Here is a 26,766-nt window from a genome sequence, read left to right as displayed (position 1 = left end):
GGCGGGAGGGAGGCAGGCAGGCAGGCAGGCGGTGGGATAACGGGTGGGATAACGGCCCTTTATTGCTGAGCTGGGTACACAACTGGGTGGCGAAGGCGGTGGGGAAGGGCAGCTCCTGGGGGGCGGAGGGGCAGGGACCAGGGACGGGGTTGCCCCCACGGCGTGCCCCAGGGGAAGGGATGGGGTGACCTGGGGCCGTGCCCCAACAGCCCTCGTGCACGCCGCACCCCCCCTGGGCGAGGGGCTGTGGAGGGTCACTGCCTTGGCATCTCCCAGCACCCCAGACCGGCTCCTACTCGGGGGGGAAGCACTGTGGGGGCCCGTTATTGCCCTCCCCGGGCTCTGCCACGTAACCGTGCCTACCCTGCTGCCCTCCCCCCCCATCACCCTGAGCACCCACCCGCCAGCACTGTGCCCTCGAGCTCTGCCCCATGCAGGGAGCCCCCGACCTGTCCCCGAGACCCTCTCAGCAACACCTCCCGCACCGAGACCTCCCTCAAACCCTCTGCAACCTGTACCGCTTCCTTCTGACCCCCACAGCCCCCCTGTCACTGTGCCCTCTGCCCCTGCCAGGTCCCTCGGTCCCGCAGGGTGGGGATGGGGTGAGCCCGGGGCTGGGGACAGCGACAGTGCTGGGGACAGTGACAGTGCTGGGGGTGGCGCTGGCCCTCTCTTTGCCCGGGCGCAGTGGGAGGTAACCTGCCCACGGGCCCCTCGGCATGGCAATAAATAACTTTGGCTCTCTTCATCGTCACTGGGGAAGAATCTGGGGGGGAATTCCATGGAGAAAGGGTCAAAGGTTGAAAGAAAAGCGAGCAGGATTTGGGGATCGGGGGAACAAAACATGAACTTTTCCTCCTCGAGATCTGGTTTCGGCTGAAACCAGCCGGACCCGCAGGGTCAGACCCTGCTGGGGCAGGGTGTCCCGGCCACGGTACCCACCCGAGGGGCGCGCGGTGACCCCGCGGGTGCCAGCGCTGCCAGGGCCACCCCGGGAAACCGGAGCTGGGGGGCGCCGGGCACAGGGGACGTCCAGGGGCTGTGTCCCCCCCCCGCCAGCTGCCCTGCTCTCCCTGCTGACCACGCAGTCCTGCCCCGAAAGGTTAGGCTGGTAAAAATAGAGCTGGGCCATGGGACCGCGGGCAGGTGGGAGGCAGCTGACCCCGGCGGCACGCCGATGGGGACGGGGACGCTCCGCGCATCCCCAGCCCTCGTCCGTGCCTCTCCCTGCCTGGGGACCCGCTGCGGGGGCACCGTCCCTCGCCCCTTGCCACCCTCGGGTGGCACCACAGGGGGCTGGCGGTGCGGCGTGGCCGGGGCTGGCTGCTCTAGGAGGTGCAGGGGGCCCCCGAAGGCAGCCCCCCCGGCTTCAGCCGCAGGCTCCCGGTCCAGCCGCGGGGACACAGGTTGAAGCTGTGGATGCCCGGGCTCTTGGCCCCCGAGTCTTCGGAGTCGAGGGAGACGTCCGAGTCCGTCGGGGACCGGGAGCTGTAGCGCTTGGCGGGGGACCGCGCGCCCACCACCGGCGATGGCAGGGGGCTCTTGGGGGTCGGGGACGGCCCGGCAGCGCCAGGTGACAGCAGGAGCCGGCGTCCCTCTGCCCAGGTGGCTCGGGACACCCCGGGGGAGGCACAGGAGCGGGACCCGTCCACCCGGGGCGATGGCAGGGGGCTCTTGTAGGTGGGCGAGGGGCTGCCCGGTGCGGCCAGCACGCTGCAGGCGGAGGTGGCAGCCTGCGGGGCCGGGGCTCTGCACCCCTCCGGCCGGGGGGATCGTGGCAAGCTGGGGGACCCCACGGCCCGGGGGCTGGTGGCCGGGGGGGTGAAGGGCCGGGAGCCCTCCGTCCCCACGGCTTTGGGCGAGGAGCTCTTCCTGCGGGCAGCGTTGATGATGTTCCTGGCGAGCCGCGCTTGCATCTGCCGGCTGGCCCGGGGGTCGGCGTCCTGCTGCAGCGGGGACAGCGACCGCTCGCTCCACGGCGGGGACCTGGGGGGGCCCTCGTCCAGCTCGGGCACCGAGGCCGGGCTGGCCCAGCCGTCCAGGCTGCCCTGGCGCCGCGCAGACCGGGGCGTCCAGGTGGGCGAGGCGGGGAGGGACGGCCGCCTGTCCTGGAGGGGACAGAGAGCAGGTTAGCGGCCCCACCGGGGGGAGAAGGGGACAGAGCATCCGTGCTGGAGAAAAAGGGGCAAGAGGGCACCAGCTCTGATGCCCCACCACCACCACTGATCATTTTTCAAGCCCTGGAGAGCGAAGGAACACTCCGGGCAGGTGCGGGTACATGGGCGCATCCCCCTGCTCCGCAGTGCTGGGGCAGGGTTAAATCCCTGCAATAAGGCTTGTGTCCCTGCCTGGGTATATGGCGCCATTAACAACCCCCCCCCCCCCCCCCCCCCCCCCCCCGAGGGTGTGCTTCATCATCCTTGCCCCAAAATATGAGCCAGGATCTCTCACTATGTGCTGATGGCACAGAGCCCCCTGAGGGTGCTGGGGGTCCGAGCCCCTGGTGCCAAGCACGGCGAGGCTTCGCCGCCCCGCAGCTCCTCCCGAGGCAGCAGGAAAGAGAAGAGACAGTCTGACAGTGCACGTGAGTGTATTCAGAAAGAGGGGGGGAAAAGGCAGGAGAAATAAAAGCACAGTCGAAAGGCAACTCATTAATGCAGAGAGCAGCAGGAGCGAGGGGCTCACGGAGCGCTGCGCAGGCAGCTCCCCGTCCCCGAGGGCACATCCCTGCCCTGGTCGATTTTTCCCACTGCAGAGGAAGCCAGAATCTGGGCGAGGGGCACCTCTGCTCCCAGGGTGAGCCAGGAGCATCCCGCACGTGCTGCTGCAGCCGTGGAAACTGCCTCCAGACCGCCAGCGCCGAGCCCTGCCCGTGCCCATCCCTCGTCCCCCCGCTACGCCCGCCTTGCTCAGCACCAGCTCCAGCAGGTCAGTGTCTCTGCCTGCCCAGGGAGCTGCTCCCAGACAAAGAGCTTAGAGAAGAGCAGGATCAGTCCCACCCACCGATGGGTCCTACCATACCTCACCCCCCGCACCTGACCGCAGGTCGGGGCTGCGGAGAGACGAGGGGGCGCCGGGAGGGACAGGGACCCCCGCGGTGTCCCCAGCCCTGCGGTCTCTTCCCCGGGGAGGTGGTGGCTGTCCTCCGCAGCGTGGGAGCAAACAAGTCCCTAAAGAGCAGCAGAAGAGACAGGAGCAGGCACAGTGAGGTGGGAAGGCGGCGCGTCCCCGCGGCCAGGCTTTGGTACGAGGCGGCTGGGAGCCGGCGGGCCGGAGGGGCTGCGGCAGGACGGACGGGGCTGGAAATGCAGGAGGCGAGAAAAGAGACGGAGGCAGAGCTGTGATGCTCCAGAAAGTTTCCAGGCAAGAGAAGAGAGAAAGCACCGGAGGCACCGCGGGGCGGCCGGGCTCCTGTTACCACTTGGGGGTCCGTGTGCTTTACGCCCCCAGACCCGCTCAGCACAAACACGTGGCTCCTGGCACACGGAGGGGCTCAGCACCACGTCCTCTCACTCCCTGCACTGCCCTGGAAGCCGTTGAGCTACTTCTTTTTTTCTTTTTTTTTTCCCCCTTTTTTTGGGTCGGTTCAGCCTTTTGCACACCCGTGAGCAATCAGAGAGGACTCGGCCGGCGGAGGGGAGCCTAAAACCCGCTCCGTGTTCTCTCCGCCCCCGCTACTTGTAGTAAAAGGAAGGTTTCCACACCTGCGGCTCGATCCCCGCGTTCCTGGTGGAGTAGGAGGGTCGGGGCGCCTGGAAGCCCCCCTTCACTCGGCGGCACGGCGAGGCCAGCAGCAGCTCCGCCGGGGCTCCGGGAGCAGGGTGGCTGCCCGGAGGCAGGGGCAGAGCCCCGGTGGCACTGGGGAAGGGGCTGGAGGCCGCCCCGCCGGCCCCGGGCACCGCAGGAGGGTGCCAAACGGGGGAAGGAGGCAACGGAGAGGTCGGGCAGGACGTTCGCTGAGGGCAGGGGTAGGCGTCGGGGAGGGAGGGTCTGGGCGGTGGCACCTCCCGGGGCACGGACCTCGGCGGCCCTTTGGATGGGGAGAGGATGAAGAGCGAAGACTGGAGCTGGTAGGGCTGGTGCTTGGAGATCTCCAGCTCCTTCTGGGAGACCTCGTTCTCCGTCAGGGCGCTGCCGTAAAGAGACGCCGGGGGGGTTTTGGAGGGCCTGCAGGGACTCTTGACGGGGTGCCTGGAGACCATGGGTGACAGGCAAGCGTTGGCATCGTACTTCCAGGAGGGAGGCAGGGACATGGTGGGCGACGGGGAGCGGAGCAGGTCGGGCTGGGAGGGAGCCTCGATGATGAACTTCTCCATGCGGGACTGCCTGCGGGCGAAGAGCTCGGCTCCCTTCCCTCTGGCTTCGGTGAGGTTGTGGCTGGGCTGCGGCTTCGGCTTCGGCTGGATGGTGGGGGACTTGAGGCAGGACGACCACGCCGGAGCATCGTCGGCCGGCGGGAGGTGCTGCCCGCCCCTGGCTGCGCTGCTGGGGACGAAGTTGGAGGCTTCTGCCCCCAGGGCGAAGGGCTCGTCCTCGGCACCGGGCTCCCCGTGCTCCTTCTGCTTCTTCCTGATGTCCGCGCTCTGCACCAAATCCAGCAGGTCAGGGTTGGGGCCCAGCTTCGGCTTCTCGACGAAGGTGAACATGGACTTCTTGTGGGCCCTGCGGGCCGCCGACTCCTCCAGGATGCCCGTTTTGGGCAGAGGGGGCACTGCCCCAACCCCGTGGACGGGGCTCTGCAGCACCTTCTGCTCCACAGGGGGGTACAGGGCCGAGTAGGCAGGGGGCGAGCGGACCCTGCTGAGCGGCGGGGGGCTGCCCAGCGTCTCCGCATAGGTGGGCGGAGGGGGCAGCTCGGCGGCAGCGGGGGCTCGCTCGGGGGGCTGGCTCGGCCCCTGGCTTGGTGTCGTGGCCTTCTGGGTGCCGAACGGCCTGGCCGTCCGGTTCTTCACAGGCTTGGGCTTGGCCAGGGTGAGGTGGACCTCGTAGTACTGCCTGCTCCGTGCGCCGTTCTGCGCCTGCCCAGCTGGGGTGGCTGTCCCCATGGGTGCGCTGGCTGTCCCCATGGGTGAGCTGGCTGTCCCCACGGGTGCGCTGGGCATCCCCATGGGCTCACTTGGCATCCCCATGGGCACGCTGGCTGTCCCCATGGGTGCGTTTGCCGTCCCCATCGGTGTGTTGGCTGTCCCCATGGGCACACTGGGCATCTCCACAGCTGCGTTGCCTGTCCCCATGGTCACGCTGGCCGTCCCCACAGGTGTGTTACCTGTCCCCATGGTTATGCTGGCCGTCCCCACAGGTGCATTCCCTGTCCCTATGGTCACGCTGGCTGTCCCCATGGGCGTGCTACCTGCCCCCATGGGCGCACTGGGCACCTCGCCGTTCTTCTGCTCGGGGACGTGCACGTTCTGCGGTGGAACGGGAGCAGCCACGCTCACCCCAATGCCATCCTGCATCCCCCCGAGCTTCCCTACTTCTCCCTCTGCCCGCTCCCTCTCGTGCAGGCCATTGGTGGCGGCCGGTGCCATGTTCTCCTTCAGGTAGATGCTCAGCGGGACCTGCTGGTCATCAGCAGGCTCCGGCGGTGTCCCCCGGGTGCCGTGCCCCTCGCCCTCCTCCATGGCTCCTTGCCGAGGCGCCGGGCTCAGCGGCAGCCCCGTGCCATGCCCCGCGCCGGTGCCGGTGAGCCCGTCGACGCGCTGCTTGCGGCGGTGGAAGAGCAGCACGCCCTTGGAGCTGGGGCCGGGCGCCGTGGTGAGCTGCGCCACGATCCTGCGGCTCCGCGCCCTCGCCTCCTTCAGCTCCTTCTCCGAGAGGCTGGAGCTGCGGGAGAGACCTGGGGAGAGAGGAGAGGGGGGGGTTAGCGGGGCTCGGCACCCCCTGCAGCACCTGCAGCCTCTCCTTGAGGTTCTCCCGGGATCCCCAGCCCCTCACCGGCAGCTGGGGGCTGCAGCAGGAGGGATGCGCAGGGCTGGGGTTGGAAGGGGGGACCAAAGCCCAGGGGTAACGGGGGTCTCCCCCCCGCCCCCAGCACAGCCCCTGCCCGAGGTGCTGGGCTGCAGCTCTGCATGGCGGTGTGTTCCCAAAGCCACCAAAGCGTGGGGGCACGCAGAACCCTGCCCCACCTCCTTATTTCAGAGCCTTATTTCAGCTGGGGCGCGCTGCCTATGGGAGCAGAGACTTGTTCCTGCTGGAAATAACCCCTGAAGCCCTGAAGTCATCCACTGCTGGGCTGCCCTGGCCATTGCTCCCACTGAACAAGGACGAGTGAAGCAGAGGCCAACGCGTCCCCGAGCCCCGCCGGCCGCAGGACAGTTTATCTTGCAGGGCTCTGTGCGCTGATCGCAGTGACCGTATGGGAAAGGAATTTCTCCAAAGGCTTCAGGAGGTTTCAGGTTGCAGCTCACAGGGTTTCAGCCCCTGGCTCCAACACGCATGGGGCAGGGAAGGGGCCAGCATGTGTCCCCCCGAGCCCCTCTCCCAAATCCCGGTGCACAGCCCCGTGCAAGAAGGAGAACGAACCCAGCGGGGCAGCATCAGCCCCCATCACCTCGCCACGGGGCTGGTGTCCAGCCCAGGACTTATTGGTGGAGCAACACGAGATGGCAGCAGCCGACAGAAGCTGTGCACAGCCTGACCCGTCAGACACAGCCCGCAGCTACGCGCCAACCTCATTCCTTTGGAGCCTATAAAAGTGCTAAAAACAGCCAGCCGAGCGCCTGCTAAACCTGCTGAAAGCCCCTTTGAGAGCCGCTGGGCTTCTCGAGCGCTGGCCAAAAGGTCAGGGTGAAAGCCCTTCCCAGACACCGAAAGGATGTGGAGCTGCCGGGAAGGCATTTTCTCGGGGTGAGCCATTTCCTACCAGCGCGCCCTGAAACGCCCGCGGCCGCGCACGTCTGCCCGGGGAAGGGCCGTGCCACCGGGCGTCCCCAGCCCCTCCGAGGCCACTGCCAGCACCCAGGAGATCCCACCCTAAACATTTGGACCAAATCCCGCTGCAGTGGGACCGGGGCAGCCCCCAGCCTCCTCTCCGTGGGCTCCCTCCCCTGCTCCCCCTGTGCCCGGCACCGCAGCCACGGGCGCCCTGATCCAGCCCCGTCCAGGGGATGGAGGTGGGTGGCCGGGGCTGCCTGCCCCGAGCCCAGCTCCTCTGGGCGCAGGCAGCGTCCACTCCCCTTTCCCTTCATGTGTTTTTCATTTTCTTGCCTTCTGTGCCGCTTGGGAGCCTTCCAGGATATTTTAAGCAGTGGTTCAGCCTACCAGCGAGGGAAGGGATGAGTGACTAAGCCAAATCCTTCCAGAGAGCTCGTGGTGAAGCGAGAAGGCTTCTCCGGGCTGGGCATCTCCTCTTCCTCGCCCTGCATCCCTCCTGCCTCCCCTTGCCACCCCCGGCACAGGACCACAGCCGGTCCCAGCACCAGCACCTCTCAGGCGTGCAGGATGGTGCCGCCACCGCGGGGAGCCGCTGCCCGGCCTTGGTGTCCCCATGCCATGGTGCCCATGGGTGGCACCGCCCCCTCCAACCTAGGGAATTCACCCACATCCAGCCCTCGCTGGTGGCTTTCCAACACCTCTAAAACATCCCGAAAGCAGCACCTATCCCTCGCATGCCACATCTTTATGGAAGCTCACAGCATCTCGACCTGCTTTTGGCTGCAGCAGGATGAAAGGAGACCCAGCCTGGGCAGCTCCGGCAGAGCCCTCCCTCTCGTACCACATTTCCCAGGTGCCAGGGGACTCCTGCAAGTCACCGAGCCCCGCACGGGCCAGCACGCAGTGCCCGGCCACCAACCCCCTGAGGGGGGTGCGAGTCCCTGCCCTTCATCTCAGAGCAGAGCTCGATGCTCTCCAGAAATAGCTCAGCCCCCAGCCGGTGCGGAGGAAGGGGCTGGAGAGGAGGAGGAGGAGGAGGAAGAGGAGGAGGAGGAGGAAGGAGGACCAAGCTTTCGGGCGGCCCGACAGCGGGTGGGTTTTAGCCAGGCCAAGGGGAGAGGAGGGAGAAACGCCAGTGGAAACTCTCTTGGAAGCGATGAGCCCGTCTGCAGCAGCGATGCTGGCATCCAAACCCTCTCCCTCCCGCAGCCGGCATTGTTTTAAGGCAACTTTTCTATTTGCCTTGGCGGCGGCACAGAGCGGGGAAGCGGCTTCCTCCGGCAGGCGGCGAGGCCGGGCTGGCTGGAGGGCGGCCAGCACCGCGGGTCCCGCTCCGCCGCTCGCCCTCGCCGTGTTTATCTGCGGGGCGGCGGGGAAACGGGGCCGGCAAGCTGTTGAGAAACAAGCCGCAGGCTCCAGATGTCTGCGAATTTCGTGCTCCGACCCCAGCATCCCCGCTCCCTTGGAGGCCGAGGCCGCCTAAGAAGCAGAGCTCTCTGCAGAGCCATTTTGGAGCCTCTCGCTCTCGCTACTGCCTTTTAGCAGCAACCGAGGGGCCTCGGGGGTGTCCTCCACGCTGGAGGGATGACTCAGCCCTGGGACAGAGATTTCCCACTTGGACCAGCTGCCGGCAGAGCCCCCGCACCCCGTGCTGCCAACCAGAGCGGGGATCTGCCCCCGGGATCTGCCCCTGGGATCTGCCCCCGGGATCTGCCCCCAGCTCCCAGGGCCCCGAGGCAGGAGCTGTGCCAGGGCTCCTCTGCCTGAGCTGTTGGGAGCAAATCCCTGGCTCTGCAAGGGAGCAGCGATTGCTCTTCTCAGCCCGCTTTGATGGAGAGCACTGGAGCCTCGGGCAGCCCGGAGGAACCAAGAGGGGCCGAGGCTGCTGTGAGCTGCGGTCACTCCCGCCTGCACCGCCCCGCACATGCAGCACATGGCCAGGCAGACGGACGGATGGACAGACGGACAGCACCCCAGCCCCCCAGGTGAAGGCCAGGGGCCACCTCCTGCCTCCAGCCTGAGCTGACTGCTCCTGCAGCCCCTGCTCCTGGCTCCATCCTTCCCCACCAGCCCTGAGAGCCGCTGATGGCCCCATGCTCCGGGCAGACGGAGCTCAACGCGCCGCAAACGTCCAGGAGCTGCAAGGAGGAGCGTGGGGCTGCAGGGAGCCTGGGCAGCGTGGAGAAGAGGTGAAAGCAAAACCCCGTACAGCCAAGGGCATCCGAGGCTCGCACGGTGCTGGAAACAGGCTTCCGGCCACGCACGGGAGCCTCGTCCAAAGCTCGGGTCCAAAGGGTGAGTGGCTCTTGTCGCGCTCTTCCCCTCTCCCTTCCTTCCTTCCCACGCCGCTCACCGGCTCGCCAGCGGGCTGCCTCTCAGGAAGGAAACGTCTCCCATCCCCAAATGTCCCGGCTTCTTCCAAGAACAATGAATCCAGCTCTGCCAGCGCTCTGCCACCGCTTTGGGGACATCCCCGAACCCCGCGGTGCTGGGATGCCGGGGCAGGAGGTGAGATGCTCCCTGGCATGCATGAGCAGCCGGCCTGCAGCCCCATGAGCACCCTGAGCATCGTTTCAGCACCAAGCACTTCATCTGGGGCCAGCACAGCCTATAGCTCTATCTATATACCTATCTAGGTACTTGCTCCTAAGGTCTCCAGCCGCCCCAGGAGTGAGTTCCAGCAGCAGCCCCAAGGTGCCGGGCTTCCCAGCTTCTCCCCGAGCTGTCGGCTGTCCCGCACCACTACTCTGCTCTCTCCTCCGGAGTGAGGGTGATGAGGGCGATGAAAGGCATTTTTGTTGTTCTCCCTTCCTGGCCAGATGGGAATAGAAAAATCTTTCTAGCTCAGCTTTCCACGCAAAGGATGGGGCCCCCCTCGCAGGGCTACTGGGGAGCATCTGAAAGGCATCCAGCAAAGGCTGGGGTTGCCATCCGACCCCAAAGGATGCTGAAGGATGTCTCACACCCTGAACGCAGCCTGTCCTACCCCGACATCAACCCCGAGAGCTGGAATAAGACAAGGACCTGGCCCTGGATTGCAGGGAGGGGAGATGCCCCAGGACTCTCCAAGCTGACAGACTGAGCTGAAGTTGCTGGTGCTGACGAGGGGTCTCACAGCAGCTCTGCTCAGGCCAGGTGTGGCCTCACAACGGGAAACCCCAAAAGAAAATGCCTCCCAGGCCAAAGTGCAACATACTCAGCTCCGCCGTGCCGTGAACGAGCCCCAAACCAGAGAATTACACAGCAATCTTGGGAAGAAAAATAGTGACCTGGGAGCTGTCACCTGGCAGGTCCGGATGGCCACGAGCACCGGGTGCTGGTGAGACGTCCTCGTAGGGAGAAGCCACGAGGTACCCGAGTGGAAACACGAAACCTGGGACTCTGCGCTGGCACCTGACTCCAGACACTTCCACGTGGGCTCTGTCCTGCTCCTGGTTTGGGTGCTCAGCCGCCCCAACACCACGGCGCCTTGGCCAGCCTGAAAACACACCCACACCCCGGCGGTGCTGGGGAGGGGGCACCCGGCGTTTCCACCCCAGTGCTGAGGGCTTTGGACACCGAGGAAATGTAAGCAGGTTTTGTGGCAGGGAAGCCAGCTGGCCTTCTGCCCCAACTACAGCTGTGCAGGACTTTTCGCAGGGCTCACAAACGCGCTCACATTGAAGCCTGCTCTTCCCTCCAGCTCCCAGAGTTATCCCAAATAATCTGCTGCTAGGAAAACAAGAAGGGTAGCACAGGCAGGCAGTCTGGCTAGCTAGGAACAATTAACATGCATGGATAAAAATATGACAATTTTTTGCCTCGTTCCCAGCTTCCAACCCTTTTATAGCCCGGATATGAAAACTCCATCAAGATTTTTACCCGTGCTGGCCCCGGCAGACCCTAAAACCCCCGGCTTGGGCAGCGAGCACGGTGGTGGGAGCAGCCCTGCGCTGCCTGGCAGGGCGCAGAGCGCGGGGCCTCTCCTCGCGGGTGCCTCTGCCAGCGACAAAATCTGGCACAGCGAGAAAATTCGATTCGCTTGCAAGTTTTCCCTGCGCTCAGCTCGCGAGGGCTTTGCTGGATTTGGAGCTCTTTGCCTCCCCGCTGCCCCGCGCTCCTCCTGGCTCGCAGCCGTGCCCCGGCTTTGCCTGGCCCTCGGCACCCAAACTCGCCCCGATTCTGCCTGAAATCGCCCCAAAGTCTCCGAGCAGCGAGTCCTGGGGCTCCCATCTCCCAGCGGAGGGGAAAAAGGAGAAGGGGGTGGGGTGGGTTTTTTTGCTTTTTTTTTTTTTTTTTTTTAGGGCACACCACCCGAGGGGATGCAGCGGGCAGCCCGAGCCCTGCTCGCATCCGCGCTGGGGAAGAAGAGGCTGCTGCTGGCACAGACGTGGAGCAAGCATTTCCCCCCGGCCGGCCAAAATTAAGCTGTCAGCTCTCCCAAAAGAGGCTGGAGCGGGGCAGCCCTGCCATCCATCCATCCACCCCCCGCAGCAGCAGGGCCAGGGGCACCCCGTGGGCACCCCGTGTGTGTCCTTCCCTGTGCCCGCTGCAGCTCGGGGGCGGACACGGGGGGGCTCCTTCCCATGCAGACCAGACCACGCAGCCCTCCTCACCCCGCTGCGCCCCCCGGGGGGCACCCCCGGACCCCCCCACCCCCTTATGCACCCCCAGCCCCCTGCGCCCCCCCGGGCGCCCCCAAATCCCCCCACCCCCCCGTGCGCCCCCCGTAACCCCGGTCCCTGCCCCAGCCCCCCCGACCCCCTGCCCTCCAGCTCGGTTCCCCCGTGTCCCCCCCGCCCGGTTCCCGTCCCCCCCCGCCCCGGGGCAGCCGCTGCCCGCCGCCCCCCCCCTACCCGCGGTGCCGGTGCCGGTGCCGCCGCCCGACTGCACCGGGGGAGGAGGCGGCGGGCAGGAAAGTTGCGGCAGCTCCGCCCTCGGAGCGGGCCCGGGGGGGGGCGGCGGGCGGGGGCCGGGCGGGCCGGGGCTGCCGTGGGTCCCGCCGGCCCTGCCCGTGCCCGTCCCGGTGCAACGGAGCGGGTCGGGTCGGGTCGGGTGGGAGCAGACCCGACGGGACGGGAAGGGATGGGGACCCCGCTCCCGGTGCTGCGGGCAGCCCTGCCGCCGCCATGGCACCCCCCCGTGACACCCTGCCCTGCTGGGTCTGCCCTGAGCCCCCCGGGGGGGTGAGAGCAGCCGGAGCGTCCCCTTGATCCCACCCTGAGCAACCCCTTACCCAGCCTGAGCATCCCCTTACCCAATCCTGAGCATCCCCTAGTGCCCTGAGCACCCCCTTACCCAATTTGAGCACCCCCTTAACTGCCCTGAGCATCCCCTTACCCAACCTGAGCAACCCCTTATTGCCCTGAGCACCCCCTTACCCCTGCCCCTTGCCCCCCCAGCACCACCAGGACCCGCAGCACGCTCCGTTTCAGACCCAGGCAGGGCAGCAGGGTCTCCCCTCGCAGCCAATTTCCCCAGGACACTTGGAACCGGGCAAAAACCCAAGCCCGGTGTCACCTCCCTGGGGACACCCTGGGAAGAGCACTCCACAACGGGCGGTGCTGGGGCACCACAGCTCTGAGCGAGCAGGGGGGACAGCGGATCGCCCCCCGGGAGTGGCATCACCTCCCCAGGATCCTGACTTCAGGATCCCAACAGCGGGACCCCGAGGCTGAGACCCGCAGAGCCCCCGGCACGACGGTCACCACCTGGGGACCCGCTCCCCACCTCCCCTGCCAGTGGGATCCATGGCACCACCCCACACATCAATTCCTGCACCCGTCTGCACCGCAGGATGAGCTCCTGGCCTTATTTTTTTGCCTTTCTAATTTCCTTTCTCCCTGCCGATCTTTGCTTTTTTCTTTTTTTTTTTTTTTTTTTTTGTGCTTTTCTGGTTTTTGAGGGAGCCTGGCGCTAGCTTGGCAGCCCCCGGGGAGCAAACCCTTCTGTTTATTTGCACACCAGACAGAGAAACCAGTCCTGCCTCCCGCAGCTCCCAGCCGGAGCCTCGACCCGGGGCTCCCCGTGTTCCCCAGCCGCCCGGAGAGGTGCCAACCCGCCGGGGCCGCACACCCTGCCGGGTGGCTCTGCACCGCTCGGGGGATCCCCTGCACGAATTTGGGTGGGGACGGGTGCTCCCCGATCTCCTGAGTGTCCTTCATTGACACCAAGAATGCCAGACAAGGGGAAAAGGAGCAAAGCAGGCACCTCCTGACCTCTCCTGGGGATGCTCTTGCAAACGCCCCGCTGCAGGGACAGCCCCGGAGCCACCAGCTTGGTGTCCTGCCCCTGCTCTGCGGCCAGCCCTGCCCTTACAGACCTGCGGGGTTATTTTTCCGGGGAAGCCCCGGTGCTGCTGCCAGGGCTCGGGACCCTCGGTGACATCCTGCCCGGCGGCTCTGGAAAGTCTGACGGCGACACAGGCAGCGGACGGCGGTGATCTCACTCGGAGGAGGAGGAAGCGGGGCAGACACGCTCTTTCCAACAAACCTGCTGAGTTACTTTAAAATTCCAGCCTGGCAGCGGGACTGCTGGATCGGAGCTTGGGCTAGGAAAATGCTGAGCCCGGACAGCGGCAGGCCTGACCTTTTCCGCTGCATGTCTACCGTCCCGAGCGGGGTGAGGAACGGGAGGGCTGGCTGGGGCTGCCCGGTCTGCTCGGCAGGCCCCGAAATGCCGCAGGCGCGGTTGGAGGAGCCGCCGGAGCAGCATTTCCAGGAGCAGGGCCGAGGTTCCCATCAGCAAGCCCTCGTCCTGTCCCCAGGGTGCTGGCTTCGAGGGCCTGGGGCACCCCGAAAGGAGGGAGGCCAGGGGATGGATTTGGGAAACCAGGTCCATTTTGAGCCTGTGAAAAGGGTGAGGATGAAATGAGAGTGGCCGGTGCCATCCCTCCCTGGGCTCGGGGGCTGCTTGGGGAAAACAACCCCCCCGAGCCCAATTCCCAGTGGGACGGCGACACACCTGCCCCGGCAGCTGAGGTAACAGCTGCTTGGGAGAGAAATAGACAGAGGGGTGGAAGCACGGCTTAAAAATGGGCCCCAAGCCTGCAGGAGGGTGGGTGTGATCCTGCCGGAGCATCTCCCCTGGGAGCATCTCCCCGGGGACACGAGAGGGGCTGCGGCCGGAGCACGGGGCTGGGCTGCAACAGGGAACAGCCAGCCTGAAATACAGTGCTTAATTTTTAAACAAGGGCCTGGAATAGAGATGGCCCGGAGGCCCGCAGCAGAGGCACCCGTGCGGACTCATCCCCCCGGCAGGCGAGGGGCTCACAGGGCAGCTCGGCCGCCCCCTCCCTGGCTGGGGAGAGGCGCCCGTGTCCCGGGGGGTGCCCCAGGAACTGGCTCTGACCCCCTGTGGCACCCCCGTGCCCCGCTCACGGTGTGGGAGAGCTCTCGGAGACTGTGGGAACCCCCCCGCTGCCTCCCCCCGCTCCCGAGGGAAGCCGCAGATTCCTCCGGGGTTTTGAGGCCACGGAGATCATCTCAAAATGAACACGTCCCAGGGCTCAGCGGGGTGGCTGCGACCTCAGGCCCACGCGTCCCCACCATCCCGCGTGGGAAGAGCCCGGCATCCCCACCGCCGGCCGGGCAGCCCCAGCCCCGTCCCATAACCGGGTTTTTTTGGGGGAGGGCAGAAGGTGGCAGAAGGGGGTTTTGCTTACTCGCTTTCCTCGGCTCGCTGGCGGGATTGATGAGGACTCTCTTGATCTTCACCACCCTCCACTCCTGGCTGGGGTCAGCCGTGGGGCTGGCGGCAGTGGGGAGCAGCTCCGGGGCGGAGTCGGGGTATTTGGGGGGGGCTGCGTGCTCGGCCCCCACGGCCAGGCTGCCTCCGGTGAGTTCGGGGTCCGGGGCATCACCGCCGAGCCCATGGGGCTCCCTGCTGCTCGCCTGCCCTGCCAGCAGCCCCGTGTGCCCCTCCTGCAGCGGGGCCGGGGCCGGCAGGTCCCCGAGGTGATGGCAGCCCTGGCCACCTCTCGTCCCCGTCCCCTGCAAACTGTCACCTGCGTCCCCTTTGGGCACCCCGCAGCCACAGGGCTGCCCGAGCGGTGCCGTCAGCATCCTGCCGGCTGCCTTCACAGCCTTGGGGAGCGGTGCTCAGCGACCTCTCAAGCCCACAAAGAGCCAAGGCGCTGCTCATAGTCCGAGGGCTGGCTCTGCTCGGGCAGCGTCCCCTGCAGCGTGAGCGCCGTCCGAGGGGGGACACGGGCACGTGGGGAGCCCAAGGCGATCCCCACGCATCAGCCCCTCGCTCCCGTGCTGCACCCAGGGGAGCTGCTGCGGCCGTGGGCTGCTCTCCGAAACCTGGCAGGCTGCTTCCCAAAATCTGGTGTCCAGCTCCGGTGCGCGCTCCCAGCCGAGGAGCTGTCTTCAAGATGTCACCAAGGGGGGGGTTGCAGGAGTTTCTCTTTTCCAGCCAGGCAGAGGAGCAGCGTCCGAGGACCTGTGCAAAGGGAAGGGGAGCGCTGAGTGCCTGCACCGAGCTCCTCTGGCCTCACCTCCCAGCCGGGGCTCCAGCCCCACAGCGAGGAAGCCCCCCCAGGATGCGGACGCTCCCTAACATGTGGAAGTGCCCCTGCTTCACCCCACAGCCCCTTTTCACCACACTCGGTGGTGAAGCGCCTGCAGTGTCAGCGCTGCTGGGGCACTGGGGTGCAGCCGGGGGGTTCACAAGGCAAGGGATGGGGGCACCAGCCCCATACCCTCACCCATCCATCCCCACCCGGGGCACCGTCGGGCCAGGGTCTGCCCAGACAGGAGGGTTTGGGGAGGAAGGGCTCCAGGCTGGTGCTTGCCCAAGGTTCGCAGGAGCCCTGGCTCCGTCTCCATCCTGCTGCAAAGCGCAGTTCCCAGCTTACAAAGCCGGGCTGTGTTTAACCATTGAGTGACTCACGGCTCCGGGACAAGCGCAGGCAGAGTCACTTCCCTCTCCTCCTGCCGAGCACCGACACGGCTGGGGGATGAACGCACGCACCAAGGGGAGAGGTCCCGGCCGGGAGCGGGGCATGTCAGCGCTCCAGGGACAGGATACGCGGGGAAATTCCTCTGCGGTGAGTCCCCGGCGCAGCCACCCCCCAGCAAAACAGGAGGAAAGGAGGGTTCTGCCCGACCCCAAACCCACCCCGAAATGCTACGTGGATTTTTCGGCCCCACGAGCAGAAAAACGCATCGGGTCACCGCTGCACGCTCGGCTCAGCCGGGGTCGCACAGCCCGTCTGCACAACTTTTCCTGCTCCTAGCAAGGTTATTTTGGAAAGAGAAAGGAAAAAAAAAGGCAGGCCATTTTAAAAGCAGGCAGTGAAAGCTTGGCTGCGAGGATTTCAACCAAGCTCTCGGGCATTTCCCAAGTGAAATGCTGCATTTTTTGGAAAATGCCCAAAGGAAATCTTCTGTCACTTCTGAAATCCTTCCCCCTGCTTTGCTTGGCCTGCAAGCATTCAACATGGATTTGCGAAGAGACCCTGGAGGGGTGGGGGTGTAAATTTCAGTGTTTCTGTTCAAAAAAAGGGAATCTCACCCTGCTCTTTACGCAATTCGGAGCCCCAATAGTTGTGGAGAGCCACCACGTCCACCAACACGGGTAGGGAGAGCGCCCACCCGTGCCAAAGCGGGGCCGGGGAGGCGTTTTGGGGTGCCCCTGTAGGGCAGCAGGGGATGCTCAGGGACCTGGCCCCCAGCTCGCTCCCAGCCCACCAGGCAGCAGCCTGCAGAAGCGGGGGCTGCCCCTGGGCCGGGGGGGGGGGGGGGCTGCGGTGTTCCTAGGAAATGTGTGAGCTGCGAAGCGGTGCCAAGGGAGGGAAGAGTAAAAAAAATAATATATATATATATATATATATCTCCCCAAATTCGCCAAGTGCTGAAATCTGGCGGCAGGAAGACCTCTTGCTCTCTGCTATCTGTCCCTGCCCACTCGCTGGGGTCTGACGTGCAGCCCCCCCGCCCGCCTCTCTCGCAGCCTGCCCCCCCCCCCCCCCCATTGAAGAAGGAAAACTAAAGTTAACTTTCCACCTCCCACACAAATATTCTTGGCAGGCGCTGCTGGCATTCGGGCTGCCAATCCCGGGGATGCGGGCCCTGCAGAAAGCCTCCCCCCCGGCTCCGTCTGCCCACAGCTCCCCAGGGACCCCCCCCACAGCTCCCCAGGGACCCCCCAAAACCTGGCCGGGGGGGCTCGGGGCGCCACGGTGACCTGGGTGCTCCTGTCCCAGCACCGCACGTGGGCACTAGATGGATAAAAGTGGGGTGCCCCCACCTGCAGGGCCACAAGGATGCTGCGGGGCAGGGTGACCGTCCCCAGGCTCTGTCCCCGTGTCCCCAGCCACATCGCTGCCCTCCGCTCGGTTTCCATCACCCTTAAATGCGCCCGGGCAGGGGGTGGGACGGGGCGGGGGGGGGACACGGGGTGTGAAGGCTCTCGGGTTTCCCCGAGGTCAGGCAGCGGGGCGCTGTCACTCAGGCAGGACCCTGCTGCCCAGACTTTCAGTCCCCAGCTCCGGTCACAAGATCGGCGCCTTCCCTTTCCAAAATAGACCGGGCGCAGCGCATCCATCTGGGGACTTTTGCACCTTTGGGTGCCAGCAGCTGAATGTCCCGGGGTGGGGTGGGGGGAGCTTGGCACAGCATCTCCCCCTCTGACACCAAAATTCCTGCAGTGGGGACCCCGGGGCAGGGGCGCTGGGCTCTGCTCCTGCCACCACCCATCCCAAACCCCCTCAGGTTGCTCCCTGCACGAATCCTGCACCATTTTCACGCGGTGACATGAGGCATGAAGCAAAAAGCCCCGACCCCATAGCTCCCTGGGCTGGGTGACCCTGCGGCACTGTCCCTCTGCAGCTAAGCGCCAGGATCGGATGTGTCCAGAAGGAAAAACGTGGCAGCCCCCCCGTGTTTCTCTAAGGGAGCCGACACGGAGACGTCCCCGTGGTGCTGTGCCGTCACTGAGCGGCATCTGGAGCCATGCCCGGGCCACCCTGTGCCCGGCTGCTAGCACATCTGCTGCAACCCAATATCACCCCGCGGTCCCCGCAGGCACGGCAGAGCTGCCAGCACCATCCTGTCCCCCCCAGCACCCCGTCTCTGCGTCCCCACGCCTGGCAGGCTGCACGGGCTGGGGCCAGCTCGGTGCCACCCCGACACCCATCCGTGGCGGAGCGGGGCCGGGATGGCAAAGGGATGGATGTAGCCAAGCCCTGGAGACACCAGGGTGCTCCCTCGGCACGACAGGTCCCCGGGCTGTCTGCTCACTGGGCCGGGACAGATCCTGCCCTGGAGCAAACCCCCTGAGCGTGGCCGAGGACATCCCCAGCCTGGGGAGCTGGCAGCAGCGGTGCCGGTGCAGCTCGGAGCCGGCAGCGTGCCGGGGAGAAAACGAAAGCCTTCCGCAGCGCTGATTTACTACCTTGACGGAAACCGGGGTGGAAAAAACAACATTCCTGAGCGCCTGTCCCCGTGCAACCCCCGCCGGCCCCAGCGTCCCCGAGCAGTGGGAGAGGGACAGGGGGAGGTCGGGGCTCGTGGGGTGCTGGTCCCGTGGAAGCGCCGTGCTCCACGGGGATTTGCACCTGCCAAAGATCAGCATCCGGGTGGAGCTGTGCTTACCGGGGGTGCTGGCTGGGTCCAGAGGTCCTCCTACTCCTTGTCCTCCCTACCAGGGCCACCCGAAGCCGTGGTCCCCTGCTGAGCATCACGGTCACGGCCGCGGGCAGGGCAGGATCCGCCCGGTGCCGGGCTGCACAGCTCAGCGCTGCGCGGGGCAGGTCGCTGCCTGCCCTGCCCTTTGCTTATCTTGGACCCTGCGAGGCCAGATCCGAACCTCAGCTTTATCCCCTGAGCTTCCTGGAGGTGAGGACGGCCCCACCCCAGCTGTCAAAACTGCCCGGGAGCACTCTCAGGGTGGTTTCGGGGAGGGAAGCGCCAGGTTTGCTGAGCGCTGGAGACCTCGGGTGCCACAAGCAGGGCTCCTGCGCCAGCCCGGTGCCACCGAGGCGGGTGGCCGTCCTCGGGGCCCCCCCGGCCACCGCTGCGTGGGGCTCGCTCGGGGTGGTCGGCTGGAGCCCTGGTGGGTTGCCGTGGGATGACAAGGATGAGACTGCAGCTTGGCCTTTCCAAAGCTAAAAACCCACGGCTGGGGGCCGGGCATGATGGAGCCTTCGCCCCTTTCGCTGCCGAGCGTGTGCTGGGCTGATGACGAACGCTCGCTAATTAGGCACAGCCCCGCTCCAGCAGCACGGAGGGGAGCGCGGTGGGGCTGGGGCTCCCCAGGGGCCAGGGCTCTCGCCGTTGGCTTTGCTGCTCAGCTTCACCACGCTGCCCAGCCCCGGCAGCATGCAGGAGGGTCCCCAGGGTGGCCGTGGCAAGGAGCCAGGGCTCACCGTGCAGCCCTGTTGGCCCCGGGGAGCGCAGCCTCCCCCTGCAGACGTGCAGCACGGCCCTTTCACCGAGCAGGAAAACCCACAGCGGCTCCAAAAGCCAGTTTTGGCGACCTCCGTGCATTCGGAGCAGGGGTGATGGAGGGACGGGGCATCCCATCCCCGCTCAAGCCCCATCTGCTGGTCCCACTGTGCCCCCCCCAGCCTGAGGGAGGTGGGTGGGGAAGGGGCTTGGTGCTGGGAGAGGGGAAGCAGCTCCTGCACCCACAGCACTTTGCTTTGTCCCCCCCCCAGGAGGCAGGATAGGACCATGAAGACAGATAGATGCACATGGACGAGCCTGGGGACAGCCAGGACCAGGAAAAAAGGACATTTTAGCAATTTAGGGACCGAGTGCACTGAGCATGGGATCCTCTGAGCCCCCCGGGCAGCGCTCAGGGACGGCCCATGGGAAACAAGGCGCCGCGGGGAGGGGGGGCCATGTTTTCTTCCCAGCCCAGGAACGCAGCCAAGCGCAGCACATGCACGTTCCCAGCCCTTGGCCCGGCGGCACTGCGGGCTGGTGGCCTTGGGACACGGGGTTTGCTCCCTCCCAAGGCTCCGGGCAGGACAGGGTGGGAGCAGGAGGCAGCAGAGCGCCCACCCTCGGGCTGTCGCCAGCACCGGAGCGTCGCGCCCCGGAGCATCCCCGTGCAATGCTGCACGCTGCAGAGCACAACTGGAAGCGTTTTAGGACGGGGCTGTGCGTGTGTGAGGGGCAGAAAAACAGCACCCATGTGTGTGAGTGAGTGTGCGCCTGCTCAGCAGTCGGGCTCTTGCTCTGGCAAAACCGCCTGTGCGGTAGGAATAACCACGGCGAGGACGCATCCAGCCAGTGCAAACAGCCCCCCCGGTCCCGGTGCCCCCTTTTCTTTCTCCGCTTTTCCTCCTCTCCCTTAACCCCTTTGGGAGCCCAGGGGGTCAGCGAGGCTCTGGGGGCGGTGGAGCTGCTGGGGCCAAACCCTGCAGAGCCCCTGCCCGTCCCCGGGGTCTGGCGGCGAGGAAGAGCTGTGCCCGAGGGGCACCGATGCTCCTGGGGGGACACGGCTGCTGCCCCCCGGCTGGCTCTGCCCGCTGCGATCCCCCCGCGGGGCGCTGCGCTCCCCCCTTTCCCCTCCTGCTCTCTCCCTTCCAGCGCAGACGGACCCACGGCAGCACACGGCTCATCCGGGGCCGCTCCCCCTCCGAATCCCCAACACCAGGCTGGTGCTGGCAGGGGGACCCCGCATCCCGGGCGGGACCGAGGGGCAGGCTGAGACCCTGTCGTGGGGAAAACATCACAGGGACCTCGGTGGCGGTGCCAAAAGCTCCTCCATCCACCGCCGTCCCCAGCCCCAGACCAGGCACGGGACCCTCTGTGCTGGCCGTGCAGGGGGTCCCTGATGCCCACGCCCGGTGACACCGCCGTGCCCCCCGAGTACCAGAGGGGAGCCCAGGGCCCCCCCGGTGATGCCTGGACTCGCTGCACTCCTCTAATGCCCCATCCCTGTCCTCCCATGGGAAGCAAACCCTTCTGCCCTCCACCCAGAGCCCCGTGCCCCCCGCCCGGGGGCCGTGCCCGTGTCCCCCCCCCCCCCCGTACCTGGGTCCTGGCCGGGAGCTGGGGGCCGGCAGCGCCCGGCTCTCCTCGCCCGCTCTCCTCCAGCCGCCGCGCAGGGCAGGGAGAAAAGGGGGGAGAGGGGCGGGAGGAGGGGAGTGGGGAAATGAAACTTTAATAGCACAGAGCCCCTTTTGTTTCCCAGCATATGGGATATTTCATACATGCTGAAGGCATTAACCACCTATATGCTCCGAGCGCCCGCAGCCCCCGCGCTCAGCTCCGGGGCACGGCTGGAGGCAGCAGCAGACGGCCCCCGGCCCCCGTTCCCCCTGCCTCGGGGGGTGGGTTGGGGGGCTCTAATCGCAGCCTTACATCACCCCCTGCTTGCCTTTGGGCAGCCAACCCCCCCGATCTCAAGGCCATGTCCCTGCTGTAGGGACATGCTCTGTGTCCCCGCGATGGAGGAGATCCACGGGGTCTGAGACCCCCAACCCCCCCCCCCCCCGCCCATCTCACCCCCTGCCTTGGGGACACGGCAGTGACACAGGGTCCTGTGGGGCTGTGGCTGACAGCTTGCCCCATCCTCCCTGAGACACGAGACCGTCCCTGAGAGCAGTGAGCAGGCACGGGAGGGCTGGAAAATATCTGTGCTGGGTCTCCTCGCTGGGTCTCCCTCTGTGGCACATGGGGGCAGACCACAACACCCCTAAATCGGGGCGGCACCACTTGTGCAAGGGCATCCGTGGTCCCTGGCGTTGCACATCCCTCCCCATACAGGAGACGTCGGCTTCGACCCCACGGGCAGGAGAGGACACGGGCGCACGGCCACGGCGCAGCCACGGTAAATTGGCACTTTGTCCAGTGTTTATCCAGTCACACTCTAATTTGAAATAAAAAACACAGCCCGTAAAAGGCCTTTACAGCTCTTCAGAGCTCGTAAACCTGCAGCGGCGGAGTGAGGGGGCCGGCTGATTGGGGGCAGCTAGGAAAATTTATTGCAGATTTCGGTAAGTTAAACATTGCAGCGCGGCGAGCCCGGCCGCTGTGCTGAGCAGGCTCCCAGCGGCAGGGACGGGACAAGGGGAGCTTTATGGGGGCAGGCGAGGGGGGGGCTCGGGGGGAGCGGCTGCGCCAGGACCGCGCTCGCCCCTCGCCATCGGATGCGGCACGGGAAGGGCCGGCTCCACCCCGAATGCCAGCACCGCCACCGCGGGGAGCCCCCAAATCCTCCCCCAAACCCAATCTTAGACTCGTTTATAATGCTAGGCAGACTTTGCACCAGCAGGATCCTGAAGCCCCGGGTGCTTTTTCCAAGGTGAGGGGATGGATGCGGGCTGCGTGCCCCTAGCCCAAAGCCGCATCGCCCCAACGCGCTCCTCGCCAGCATCCCCGGGGCCGTGCGAGGCTCACGCAGCTCACGGGGTGAGAAACCCCAACCCAGTCCATGCCACGGCCACGGGCTCGGTGGGCGACCTCGCTGCAAGCCGGGCCTCGGGCAGGAAGAGCCGGGAGCGGGGCAGCCGGGCTTGTCGTGGGAGTCACGAGAATTTGGAGAGAATGAGAGGAAGCGGCCGGGGTGGGGACCGCGCGCGGGGAGGCGGGCAGCGGGGGGAAGGCATTTTTCCTCGCCAGTGTCTTGGCCGCTTTGGTGTGAACTGCTATAAATTTGCTCCTTATCTCTCGGACCATTTAATGTTTTCATGAAAAGAAAATAGTCTGCAGGAAAAAAAAAAAAAAAAAAAAGCCGCTGATAAAATGTCCCTTCGGCGCTGGGAGGAATGCGAAACGCCTCTGATCGGCGGGGCTGGGGCTGGCGGCGAGCTGGGAAACGGCCGAGACGGGGCAGTGCCTTGGCCCGGCTGCCCAAGGGCTTCCTGGCAGGGAGTGGTGTCAGCACCCATGGGTGCCCCCCTCCTGTCTGCACCCAGCCCCGGAACAGCCCCTGCCTTGCAGCCCCCTGCAGTGGGGGCACCGCTGGTGCTTGGATCCCCCCAGGGGGCTGTGACCGGGCAGTCCCACAGCCCTGCACGTGGCGTGGCACCTCCGGCAGCCCTCGCCTTCACCCACATCACCGCTCGACATTACCATCGTCACCCCGAGTGCTTGCGTGTCCTTGGTCAGAGAGCATCCTCCCGGCACCAGCGGCGAGGCCGCGGCTCTGCCATCCCCGCCTGGCAGCCCGGGGACAGCACAGCCACATCCGAGGCTGCGAGGCACGGCTTCGTGGTGAGGCAGAAGAGCAAACACGCAAGAAAAAAATGTGACAGCGAAGGGAATTTTTCAGGGCGGGGAGGAACGGTTAGCGCTGAGTTTTGTTTTGTGTTCCTTTGGTGATGTTTCATTTTCTATTCCAAGAGATCAGAAAAGCCGCTCCCAATGAAAAATAAAAAAATCAAACCCTTCTGTTTCGCCACGCAGCCCAGCGTCCTCATGCACGAGCACCCCCCTGTGCCAGCCCCCTCCCGAAGCCCAGCTCTGCCCCAGCAGGGCCAGATGCCAGCAGCGCAGCCGCCGGGGCCGTGCCGTGCCACGACAAGTGCCACCACCCCGCGTCCCTCCCGGCCCCGCGCTGCGCGTCCCCTCTCCGCGGGGCAGCGCGCTGCTCGCAGGGCCGGCGTGTGGAAATAGGATGTGCGTTCCCGTGCCAAAACTTGCACGGAGCACATGCCAGAAACGCCTGTGCCGCCGCACAGAGCAGCCTGTGTAGTGGCGGGGCGCACAAGTGGCTTTTGTTGGAGGGTTTTGGCCCCGCCGGCTGCTGCGCGCTGCTGAGGGGCCGCTGAGTGCCCAGCGCTCCGCCGGGGGCTGGCGCTTGCTGTCGGCGCAGCCCTGCTGAAATCGGGGTGAAATTGGGCTACCAAGTCCCCCAGCCTCCATTTTGCCACCTGTCCACGCACCAGCTCTTGCCTTTTGGTGGGACACTTCTGTGCCTGTCAAAGATGGAAAAATGATACGGCACGAAGGTGGGGCTGCTCGGCTCGTGGCACAGGCTGGCAGTGCCCAGGGCAGGTTTCTCCGCCAGGGACAAGGACGGTGGCTGTGCAGAGACACGTTTGGATGCGTGCACCCAGCATCCAGCCCCGGGGCACTGGGGTTCAGGGCACGAATGTCCCCAGCCCTTGTCCCCGCCAGGCCCTGCAGTGGCTCCCGGCAGCTCCCGGGGGCTCCGTTGCAGCCCCGCCGCCATCTGACGCAGGCGGCTCCGCTTCCAGACGGTCCTCACCCCCCCCAGGCTGGAGCTGGAAGAAAGCCCCTTTGTTCGGCTCTGCAAACACAGCCCACGCTGCTGGCGGACCCCAGCGCCTGCCCTGACCCCCCCACCACCCAAAAACACAGCCAGCCTGTCCCACGGGGGGACGGGGACGGGGCAGCCCCAACGTCACCTCTCCGGCTGGAATCGGTGCACGGGAAGGTCCGTACGGGTGCATGGGTACGGCGTGCACCTACAGGGATGGACAGACAGACGGATGGATGCTCTGCAGCTAATTCTTTCATGGCCAGGCCCATTACAGGGAAATAATGGAGCTCACCAGGCTGGGACGGCGCTGCTAATGGGAAGCAGGCGCAGCCCCCGGCGCTGCCCCCCGCCGCCCGGTCCCCTCTCCCCTCTCAGGGTCAGCTCGTGTTTTCTTAAGTGCTGATTGCCGAGAAATTGGAGGCTTCGCGCTGGTGGGGTTGGAGCAGTTGAGGGCCAGCCCCAGGCGGGGAGCACGGGCACGGGGAGCCCCGGCGAGCGGGGCAAGAGAGCCGCAGAGGCCCCGGGTGCGCGCTGGCGAGGCGGGGAGGAAGCGAGAGCACAAAAATGCGATAACCAGATGCGAGCCCCGGCCCTGGCGCGGCGCTGCTCCCGCCGCCGCGGGTCAGCCCCGCAGACTGTTTATGGAAAAGCCCGAGTTTAGCGCGAAATCCATCTCCCGCTTCCTGTTGACCGCCGGGAGCCAAGCGCCGCGCTCGCCAAGGGCTGCAGCAGCGCGGGGGGGGGAGCTGGGTGAATGAGAGAGGGAGGCGCTGAGCCCAGGGCAGCACCGAGCCCCCCGCAGGTCCTGCAGCGGGGCAGGGGATGGGGAGGACTGGGGGAGCCTAGGACAAAGGCTCTGAGCTGCCAGGGGGACCAGGCAGCCCCCCAGCAGCGGGTGCCTCGCACGGAGGAGCCTGCAGCACCCAGGGTGTGCGCCCAGGGCCAGCGCCGCTGCTGCCGAGGTTGTCCCGGGCAGGAGCGGAGCCAAGCGGGGCCGAGCTGCGGATGCTGCTTGCTGCCTGAGTCATCGGCCGTGGCCAGCCCGGAGGAGTGGAGCGAGGCAGAGCCGGGCGCGGGCCTGAAATCCTGAAATCCGTCCTCTTTTTCTCAGAATCCATGCAAGGAGGGTGGGAAAAATGCTGGGGGGAAGGGGAAGCACTGAATGGGCCAGGCTGCTCAAATCCCCCTTCCTTCAGAGAGCCCCGACCAGAGATAGGGACAAAGGCGAGGGGATCCAAATAATGGAGGCAGCCATGGGGAGACCCCTACCCCCACTATGGGGCTTCAGAGACCCCCCCCAGTGCCCCTTGCTGCTCCCCACGGGGGCCGTGAGCAGGAGGGGGCCGGCAGCCCGGCTGGGGAGCGGGGTGCTCATGTGGCCACCAGCTGCTTGGAAAGCATTCCCTGGCTCCAGGTCATAAGTACAGATTTTTATAATTATTAGCCCTCGGTAATTTACCATAAAATATTTATTCTGGCTCATTCCGAGGCGTTTGAATCGTGTTGGGTCTGCGTGTGCATGTGGAGGCTGGGTGCTCTGCTCCCATCCCCGAGGAACACGCGCGGGGCTGTGTGTGGCCCCGGGCAGAGACCCCCAGCAGCAGCCCGAGGTGGGGTCCAGCTCCCCCCACTATCCCATATGTCCCATATCCCCTCCCCACTGCCGCAGGGCCGCCCACAGCCCGTCCTGGCCACCAGGACCCACGGCACCCAACTCACCTGCACGGGGTGGGGGCGAGAAGCCAGCCCCCCCCCCCACGGCACCCAGGGGCTTCTGCCGCAGGAGCGGGGGCTGTTTGCGGAGAGCTGGGGGGCAGGTGCCTGGGCAGCCCCATCAGCTCCAGGACTGACGTCCCCGCTCTCACGCTCCTTTTTGCTAGGGATAAGGGGGAGGCGGGAGGTTTTTGGGAGCGGCGAGGGGCCGTGAGCTGGATGCCCGGGCCTCTCCCCGGTGAAACATCTGGAGGGTGGCCGGGAGCCAGCCCGGCTCTCAGGGCTGCTGGCGGCATCGTCCCCCTGCTCAGCTCAGCCCAGCGGTCCTGCCACCAGAACGGACGGGGGGCGGGGGGGAGGGCTGTGGGAGCATCTCCCCTGGCGGCCCTGGGGACAGCGTGTGCCTGGCTGTGGCTTCGCACGTGGCCGGGACTGTGGCCGGCAGCGGGGTGCCCGGGTTGGCACCGGGTAGGGGAGCATGGAGGGGATGCCCGGCTTCAAAGGGGCAACGGGGAGAAACCAGCCCAGCACGGCTGCTGGGGGGACGGGGTGGGGTGGTGGTGATGGGGAGGGACGAGGAGCCGGAGGGTCCGTGTGTGTCCCCCCCCCCAGCTGGAGGTTAAGCGCTGCGGGGGCTGGCCGCGGCAGCCGAGCGCACCTGGGTGGTCTGCAGGGCAGGGCTGGGGGCGTCTGGCTTCGGGGATGGGCTGGGGGGGCCGGGGGGGCTGAGCCGTGCTGAGCCCGCTGTGCAGGGCGGGGGGGACGTCCCCCGGCACCCCTCCCGGCAGGATGGGGCCCCGCGGGCAGGCGCAGCTCTCCGAGCCCCCGCGGTGTGCGGGGAGGGACTGGCGGGGAAACTCAACCCAGATGTGCGACAGCGGGAAAGCCTCTCACATTCCCCTCCCTGTACCTAGAGCTGGAAGTGCCGCTCGGCAGCCCTGCCTCTTGCTGGATTTTCTCCTCCCTTGCTCCCCGGGTGCCCTGCCGAGGAGCCGTGGATGCTGTCCCGAGGAG

The 26,766-nt window shown here is 66.4% G+C and overlaps 1 protein-coding gene across 8 annotated transcripts; it reads right to left on the bottom strand.

Annotated features, from left to right (window-relative positions):
• Positions 1-37: 37 nt before the first annotated feature.
• On the bottom strand, positions 38-25,895 carry SYNPO (synaptopodin). Of its 8 annotated transcripts, XM_040573515.1 has the most exons (6): positions 22,896-23,189; positions 14,516-15,297; positions 5,325-5,836; positions 5,129-5,198; positions 3,705-5,086; positions 38-2,108 (listed from the first exon to the last, which is right to left on the bottom strand). In XM_040573515.1, exons 2-6 carry the CDS (start codon positions 14,913-14,915, stop codon positions 1,329-1,331), a joined length of 3,144 nt encoding a protein of 1,047 aa, XP_040429449.1. In that variant the 5' UTR covers positions 14,916-15,297; positions 22,896-23,189; the 3' UTR covers positions 38-1,328. The 8 variants fall into 8 exon arrangements, with proteins under 8 accessions (XP_040429449.1, XP_040429445.1, XP_040429446.1 ...); XM_040573511.1 differs by adding an exon at positions 25,759-25,891 and having other exon boundaries at positions 3,705-5,836; positions 22,896-23,007; XM_040573512.1 differs by having other exon boundaries at positions 5,129-5,836; positions 22,896-23,184.
• Between the last annotated feature and the right edge of the window lie 871 nt (positions 25,896-26,766).

Source organism: Cygnus olor, chromosome 14 (genome assembly GCF_009769625.2).
Source record: "Cygnus olor isolate bCygOlo1 chromosome 14, bCygOlo1.pri.v2, whole genome shotgun sequence".
Taxonomy (NCBI): domain Eukaryota; kingdom Metazoa; phylum Chordata; class Aves; order Anseriformes; family Anatidae; genus Cygnus; species Cygnus olor.
This window is presented reverse-complemented; position numbering and strand designations above follow the sequence as displayed.

Coding starts and splice junctions, on each gene's coding strand:
- SYNPO (XM_040573510.1), bottom strand. CDS start 14,915: ATGCTGACGGCACCGCTCGGGCAGCCCTGTGGCTGCGGGGTGCCCAAA. Junction 5,837..14,515: donor CAGCGAGCCGAGGAAAGCGA/GTAAGCAAAACC, acceptor CTCTCTCCCCAG/GTCTCTCCCGCAGCTCCAGC. Junction 2,109..3,704: donor ACGCGGGGATCGAGCCGCAG/GTGTGGAAACCT, acceptor TGTCCCCTCCAG/GACAGGCGGCCGTCCCTCCC.